Below are 8,963 nucleotides of genomic sequence, written 5' to 3'. Positions count from 1 at the left end.
TTTGACTGGCAATGCTAGTTCGAGAAGCCCTAACCTCATAAGTTGTGACTGACAATGTTAGCCAAGGAGCCTCAGTCTTATACGGTTAAACTGGCAATAGTAATCCGAGAAACCCTAGCCTCATGAATTTTGACTGCCAGTGGTTCACTTTGGACTACCCACATTCGATCAGATATAATTCTGGCAAATTATCCAATATTTTCGTTAATCCATATTCCCTACAAACCGTTATGCGTTATTTCCCCCGGATAAGTCTCAAAGATACTTTCCTCCACAATAGTGTATACCTTAAGCAGCTGTGTTAAATATACGTTTCCATCTCATAAATACATAGCTTTGATGTGTTAGTAGGCGACTCGAACCGACACAAAGCATAGGCAAACATTTTGGCAAAGATCCTCTGATCTGTCTGTACTAGGATGGTGAAAATTGAAAGTAATGGTGTAGCATTATAACAGTAAATACGCATTGGGAAATAACTGTAAACTCATAGTAGCTGCTGATATAGAAAGTTCAGAATCCGTGGTAGTCTAGCCAATATTTAATGATATTAGCGTCGACGGCAAACTCTCATGACAATTTAATAAAAATCAGCCTGTAATTTTGAGTTATAAATGAAAAATCACTTCCGAAATTGCCTTCTTCATAGTACCCGCATCTTAATCAAGGTGTAATGGGTTCGTCCTGGTGTCAAGAAAAAAACCTCTTTATACATTTACGAGGAACAATGATTAATTGCAACAAATAAATAAGCGAAAACTTGACCAATACTATCGAAAACATTAACTCCTTGACGAAAGGAATATTATCACCCCAATCACAAGCCCAGTTTTCGTGTTTGTATTTTTCCAAATACATTATCAATATTTCTTTTCCTATATTACATTATTTAGACTGTTTAGATGAATATTTGTGTGTGCAGTGTTTTTGTTTGACGATCGGCAATGAACTTGTGGAACTTGTGATCTTCGACTAAACCGTTGAAATAAATTACTGATAACAGAAATATATTACTCGTTAGTGTGAATTGCATATATTTTAATATTTGTTTGTATACCTTGACAGACTGGCAATAAGACAAACAATTTTATTTTCAAGAAAAATGACTACAAATTTCGAAGAACAAGTTCTGGCACTGCATTCACGCATTGCGTAATACAAGTCTCAGTACGTGTATAGCATATTCCTTTGTGCAATGTGAATCCATACATGCTTTATGAAACTCCCCAAAATGTATATCCATAAGTGTCAAAAACCCCACAACTTCGTAGAGTACCGTGTACAAAGAACAATTGTTTCTGTGCATTTGAATAAAATAAGTTGTTCAGACGATAATGTTATGGATTGTTGAAAAGAAAAATATTGTAATTTTCAATACATACCGTATTAATCTACCCGAGCGTTAAGATGGGAATGTAACTGTAACATATTAACTCCAACTAAAACCTACACTAATTTACATTATATAATTAATGTTATTCATATTAACCTTTAACATACGAAATTAAAACAGAAAGGAAACTGACAATGTGTTAAGGATAAGTTTCCTTGTAATTACAAACTGTAACTTCAGGCAGTGCAAGCCCCGTCAGTCAAACTGTGCATTACACGTTGAAGAATGTTATGCCGACGTCCCACTGCTGGAAATGCTTCAATGTAGCTTGTTTCATCAATCAGGTACTTGTAACTACAAGGTAGAAAAAAAAACAATTATTAAATCACGAATCTGTGGCCAAAATCTGTGTCACGCGTGAAAAAAAATGTAGTAAAGCCAGTTCAGTTAACACTCCCATTTAAGCTGAGGTCTCGAGAAGAAGTCGAAAACTTATGAATGGTGGTGTCAAATGCTTACTGTGGTAACGGTTAGGAACTTAGTAAGCAGCCTACACATCAAGTAGCACCAGAGATACTGTTGTAAATTATTAGAGCGTCGGTTTGAGTCGCCTACTATTATTGAATGTAGGGTTAGATGAGATGTATGTAGCTTATGAAGCAAGTGTTGTTGGTCATGTTCTTATGTGTCAAAAAATGTTTAACCAAATTTAACCAGAATTATTTGTATCTGGGTATTTTAAATGTCTAATTCGTTTTTGAAATATTTGGCGATCTCGACGAGGTCTACCTTTAACATTATTGAACACATATTGACCTGAGATATACCTTTGAATGCTTTTAAGACATTCACATGTTCCTCATTTGAGAAGATCACATTATAGTGGTTGTTTTTATGCAAAGCGATTACTTCTACTAAAGAAAACTGGTTTCCAAAAAAATGTCTCTATTTGACAGAGAAGTGTAAGGTTTCAGTTATAATTCCATTAATAATTAATTGCACATTTGTGGTGGAATACATATTTTTAAAACAATTGTAGCAGCTACAATTTCTCATTCACTTTTCGGGACCGTGTACAGGGATGGTTCCAGTAAATATGTAAATGAGACAATTCAAGAGGTGCTTTCAACCCAAGCCATGTATTCATTGGCCAATGCTGGTATGTCCGTTTACCCATTTGAGTGAAGGGACGAGACTCGCATGAAACATGGGCAATGCATGTGTGCATTGAAAGGTCAAGGCGTTATTATACTCAATGCATTACTTTTGATTACGATTTAATTATCCAGGTGGGAGGTAAATTCATTGAAATCCACAAAAAATATAAATGATACATTATACCTCGCTAAAGCCACGTGAAATAGAATATTGGTTGATAAGTCACACATCAACCATTGTGAATACATTTTATTATGCACACGTGTTGATGTTTCTATAATGACACACTTTTATCTATTTTTTGTGTAAAAGGTAATAATAATATGAGGTTATTACGAGGATACTGTCATGATTTATATTTCTGCTTGTTGGTAGTTGCCATGACAATCACTGATTACATCTGGCTGGCAGTACGGTAGTAGTTTTCCTAATATAGTAACGATTAATCAATTGTGTTATGACGTGTTAAGAACATTGTGTGATTGGCTGTATGATACTCCCTTGTAATTGGCTAAGAGTTGAGAAGTTAATAAAACCGGTTTGAAGCTGTCTTGGCGAACGAAGGTGACACAAATTCAGCTTCTGGTGTTTTGTTAGTCCACCGTGGAGAATATCCGAATCCCGGGTACCTAAGTGAAGGGTTTAAAGACATCAAATTTAACCCATCACAATACCTCGAAGTGAGGTATATTCGTAATAACCTTATTATTATACATCTTTTACTTCGAAGGATACATCAAGGGAATGCCGAAATGTTTAGAACAGAATCAGCAAACTTTTTTGTGTGGAGACCAGCCAAACCCCGGTGGCAGCCATGTTTTTTTTATTATTATTTGGAATTCGTATTTCCTTGTATAGTAGGATGAAAATACCCCGTAAAATACCGCAAAATTATAGGACGCTGTCACTTATGGCGTTACGGTGACATAGTAACACACTATTTAATATGAGCTGTATAATCAATAACGAGTTACCAACCTTTCAAAACCATTTTCATCTACAAATGATTCAGGATCTCTTCCCATAATGAAATATTTGACGTCTGGTTCGATTTTAGGACATTCACAGGTGGAACTCTTCCAGATATGTATTTGATCATTAATGGACACATCTTCGATGCCTATCAAGAATGAAATTGCATTCACTTTTATTTTTACAATTACAATATAAATTTATTATTATAAAGTTGATCATTTTCACTGATAACGCAGTCTAATACACAACAAGTTTCCGATATATGATGACAATCTAAACCGTTTAAGGATACGGTAATTTCCACTGTTTGAAATCAACAATCTGTAATGTTTTGTTTAAACCTACGAGCATACGAATTCGGTTACTTTTGACTTGGAAATATATGCAAGTTTGAAAACAATAGTTTCTATTTTGGGGGAAATAAATAGTTTTTGCTAATACACAAGTCCGGCTAACTTCGGACACAGATTCATTTATAGAAGGCGATCACGATTATTGAACAATATCCTGTGAATTGTGCAATAAACTTGAAAATTTCAAAACAAATTCGCAATCCAGATCACAAAATTCAATTGCTGATTGTAATAAGCGAATAAGTATTGTAACTCAATTTATTAACGCGTTTTTTATTTTATTATAATTAAAATTCAGAACATTAATTGAGAACAATTATTTGTACTGTCATAATCAACATAAACAATGTGCTTTATTGTGGGGGAAATGAATATCTAGAGTAGACGGCTCCAAAATTGAGGTTAAACAAATCCTTATAGAAATCAATTTCATGATTATATCATCAATCGCAGGCAGAGTTATACGTAAGCTTCATTTATGATACTGCTCTGAAATTGTTAAAAAAATGCCAGTTGTATGCATGGATTCAAAAACATTTCAATTTTGATAAACATTTGTCAAAAAAAGATACAAAGTATTATTCCTCACTTGCCACTACATTGTAAATATTCTCCATAAGTTGCAGCATTGGATGGTGTATATAATATTCATGGGATAGTACCTCATATATTAGATTAATGGGAATGCAACTTTAAAATTACATTCCATTGCAAGTAGTGGTTGTTGGTACTCAGCTTACTACAAACTATCTACAGCATAATTATATATGGCATGTGTAATATATTTAATAACTTTTTGTTTGGCTCAAGAATTATAAATCAAACAAATTGATAGTACCAGCGCTAGATTTCTTTAATATTAATATACACACAACATCTTTAGGCGTCATGCATATTTGTGAACTAATCTTTGTCCTCAAAATCTCCTCAGATCACACGTGACATACATGCAAGCACACGTAACGTTTGTACAACTTAAACTATTGTGCATAGGAGACAAACATACCGTGTTTAGCTATGACTTCAATAATGGCAGTGATATGTTCCCATCCTTTTTCAAACTTCACATTAAATACATGTATTTTAAATGCTGGAAAGTAAAGATTATTCTGTTATATTGTCATATGCATGAAACAATTACATAAACAATTTCCAGAACAAGAAGTAACTAATCACTAAATAACTTCATTTAGTCTACGAGGCCAGCATTTTAGATTCGATTTCCAAATCAACTTGTGCGTGCTCCATTGTAAGCTTTAATGTAAATATTTCAACCGAATTTAAATACTTGCATACTCATTAAAGTACAAATGGTTGGTTAGGTAATAACACAATATACTTGACTGGGTAAATCGAGGGTGAAATCAAAGTAAACATGTACTGCGTGCGTGACTCAAACTGGCGAACACGTACGGTACCGAATTGACCAGCTACCTGTCATAGCGCGTCTTTCAATCTGTTAATTAGTTGTTTGAGTGGATGGCAAAGTGGAAAAATATGTTTTGTCATTTAAAAAAATCATGTATGTTAATCAACTCACCATAGCCCATGTCGTGACATGCCTTTTCGACTAAATCGCCTTTATTCTCTAATGTTCTAATAGGTTGTTTATCTAAGCATTTACCACATTTCCCTGCCATATATACATATGAATATAATATATTAAGTGAGGTCACGTGGTTATACACAAATTCTTTTTGAACTATTATACGTTGAAAAGCAAGTACACAAAGCAGATTGACAATAAATAACCAAAGAAAATCTGAGATTCGACTTGTTCAAGGGATGTAGTATTGTAACTTGTGACATCAATTATTTCGTATGAGCTGGAAATGAATGCAATTATTTTACTAGAAATAAATTATTATGGTATCAAAAACATTGACAAAGTATTGAAATTAACCTGTCCTGTTCCTTCTATTTATGTTTGAGAGCATATACACTATGATGTATGGTACGTACCTTCAGCACAGACACATATATAACCTTCGCACAAAGTGTCAAGTAGTGCACTTCCTTCTTCAGCCTGATAAAACTTGGTGCATTGTACATCTGGAAATATAATAACAGATTGAAAATGAAATAGCCTTGATAATGCAAATTTCTAAAACATAAACATGACATTTTTACAAATCCCAAATTGTTTTTCACCGTAAATACTGCAACACAAATACACAATTCTGAATCAACATTTACTATACATAGCGCAACTTACCTGGTGAATAATAGTCTTTAACCGCAACTGGTTGAACTTTCCCTACATTAAATACTTGCTTGATGTCAAATTCAATTGTAACATCGGTCTGGTTTGTTATCTAAAAATAAAGTAACGGGAGAAAGATGTTAAACTAAACTATTACACACTCTGTCCCATATGTAGCATCCGCCATATATCCTTAGTCACAATCAAATGGTTTCAATTGACAATGATGTTGTATATTACCAGTGTTGCCAAATGTAACCATTGAATAAAACAAGGCACATTTAGTCGAGCGCATTTTTGAACATTGAACTTGCCCCGTGGCATGTGTAAATGGATGAAGAGGGGATCAGCCCATGTTCCAATTATACGTGCCTTTTTCCCAAACATATCCCCATAATTCGAAAAGAAAGACGGGGGTGGGGTGGCAAGTAATATCTAGGTTGTATTACCAAGTATAAAAACTCATATCAGAGTTCTATAAACTTAAGACATGTATATTTACAAACAAGACATATATAGTTTGAACACTGGACTGTGTCAGACTTTCATTCAGACGTAAACTCCTCTTTATTTACAGACTGGTGCCTTACAAATTGCTCTCATTATGATTTATGTTTACAAATAATCATGGTGCGTGTTTATTCAACCAATCATTACCGCTAAAAATTAATTCTCTCAGGCTCTAATTATGTGATTTATCTCCAAAATCTAATACACCCGAACCAAATATTAACGTGAGGGAAGTGGTTATATGTGTTTCAATTACTAGGTATAATGGTGAGAAAAAATCCTATCTGAACCAATCTTTCCCGCAACTTATTCGAGGGGAAGCAGGATGAAGAGCGTCAACATTGTGGGTGGGCCAAATCCGAGCGGTAAGAGCTAACAAAGTGAGTTGATGACAGTATTAACCTTGACTTGTCAAAAAATTGATATGAGATTAAAGTAGGTCAGGGGTGTTTAATCTAACATATAAAAACTCTTGAGAAAAAAGTCTACAACTATGAATGTAAGATTACACTTGCTTCCCCTTCATCAGCTGTAGGTGCAGTTGTCCCCCAATAAAACGAAAGAGAGAGGATTCAAAGCCTTACTCTATGTGTTATTAATGATGTTCAAAATGTAGAAATCTGACTTTTATGCAGGTTATTTAAACAGCGGATGTAGTTATTGGGATAGCGACCAGACATGGCTGGAACAAAAAATCTCTAGGAAAATACACCCGACAGCTTCTATTGGAAAAACACACCAAAAACGTAGTCTGAAAACCTAAACTGTTGACTTTAATGCACGGTCAATGTAGAAAATAGGGGAATTAGAGCTGACACAGTTGTGTATGACATAGAGTATTTCAGGCTTTGGTCTTTAGTGAAGGCCATAGAGATATTCAGTTGATGTATGAACGTATTCCGCATGGTCTGTAACTTACAGTTCAGATACCAAGCAAAAGCCATCGTTAGAACCCTTGGCCAACTTGGCCTGTAATCCCACACTAATGGTTTGCGCACTAATGCAAACTTTAAAAAGAAGCCATGTTGGACAAACGCCGACCCAGCCTGCAACACTATTTTACTAAGAAGCATCCAACAAACTAATTGTATCAACAAAGGAGATCACTAAAAAAAAAAATGGGGACCATCGGACACGTGCAATTGCAATATAGGCTGACCTTATTATATAATGTTCATTGTTATGAGTATTTTATGAATATCTATAATATATGTCTAGGTTATATGCCTTGGCAGCACTAAACAATAAAAGCCTATAATACCACAAAATATCTTAAATTTTCACTATACACCTAATAAATATCAAAATACAAACCGAATTCACACGCATGTTGGTTAAATATCTTAAATTATACATTTTACCATAACAACCACGAAGTCACATGAATCGCCTATTTTATACCATGATTCTTATATAAAACATTGGTTCGTATTATTATACGTCACACGGCAATTGAAATAAACTGACACACACCAGTACAGGTAGTATATTGTTTGTCCTGGGTACATTTTTATTTATTTAAATTAGCCGCCAGATTTTGATTTATGAAATATATACTATACATCCTTTCAAATAGTTGCCATTCATATTTGACAATGATTGTGAGTGGCTAAACAGACGAATCCCAATCTTCAGTTTACGTGTTTAAAAGTATACGACATGTACGGATAGAAGTGGATTACAAAACAAGGATGTATTACCTGATCAATGTAGAATATAACCGAACGTTTGTTGACGTCGTAACTTTGGAATTGCGCCTCATTATTTTTCATCTGTAAACAAACATGAAAGTGTTAATAAAACTTGTTATATTATTACAGAATCAGACTTGTAGAACTAAAAAAATGTTGTGTGAGTATTCTCCACGTCCACAGTCAAGCCATGTCAGAGATATGACTTTGGAATAACCATTTGGCTGTCTTTAATTGCACAATGAAACAATATGTACATATGTATATGTATAGATTGAATGTCCACCACTTTTAAGGTTGTTCACGATTACATATTATCAGACATTCAAAATTGATTCACCTTCTCCAAATACGTTTTGATTGGCTCAAATCCTGAAAACAGTCCAACATCAATAATTGCCATTCCTGTACTGCCAGGTTTGTTGTATCTGAAAAGTAATAAAATAAGAATCTGAAAAATAATAAAATAGCCTTTTTTGTTTTATATTTTAAATATTGATTTCTGTCAATTGTTTTATTTATTCACAATGTCAAATAACAAAATTTGTATCTATATATACATAGGAGTATAGAATACTGATTATACAAATCAATAATCATAATATATATCACATAGTTCACTTACCCCGTAAACCTATATTTCATAGTTCGTCCGTGATCCGATTGAACAATTTTACATTGATCGGGTGTATTTCCCACACATCATGGGATCAGCACATTCTCCACATTCCTCTAAGCTT

At 34.0% G+C, this 8,963-nt stretch overlaps 1 protein-coding gene across 1 annotated transcript in view; it reads right to left on the bottom strand.

The window, feature by feature from the left end:
• Positions 1-1,023: 1,023 nt before the first annotated feature.
• The window catches only part of LOC102808586 (A.superbus venom factor 1-like), a 54,569-nt gene continuing 46,629 nt past the window's right edge, over positions 1,024-8,963 (bottom strand). The window contains exons 30-37 of the mRNA XM_085506031.1: positions 8,564-8,651; positions 8,233-8,304; positions 6,035-6,134; positions 5,782-5,871; positions 5,360-5,452; positions 4,826-4,909; positions 3,470-3,611; positions 1,024-1,687 (exon numbers count right to left, since the gene is read on the bottom strand). Of these exons, the coding sequence (XP_085362157.1) occupies positions 1,570-1,687; positions 3,470-3,611; positions 4,826-4,909; positions 5,360-5,452; positions 5,782-5,871; positions 6,035-6,134; positions 8,233-8,304; positions 8,564-8,651 (787 nt within the window). The 3' untranslated portion in view covers positions 1,024-1,569. The remainder of the gene's footprint in view (positions 1,688-3,469; positions 3,612-4,825; positions 4,910-5,359; positions 5,453-5,781; positions 5,872-6,034; positions 6,135-8,232; positions 8,305-8,563; positions 8,652-8,963) is intronic.

Source organism: Saccoglossus kowalevskii, chromosome 12, assembly GCF_978046115.1.
Source record: "Saccoglossus kowalevskii chromosome 12, keSacKowa6.1, whole genome shotgun sequence".
NCBI lineage: Eukaryota > Metazoa > Hemichordata > Enteropneusta > Harrimaniidae > Saccoglossus > Saccoglossus kowalevskii.
Note: the sequence above shows the minus strand (reverse complement) of the source record. Positions and strands in the feature narration are given on the sequence as shown.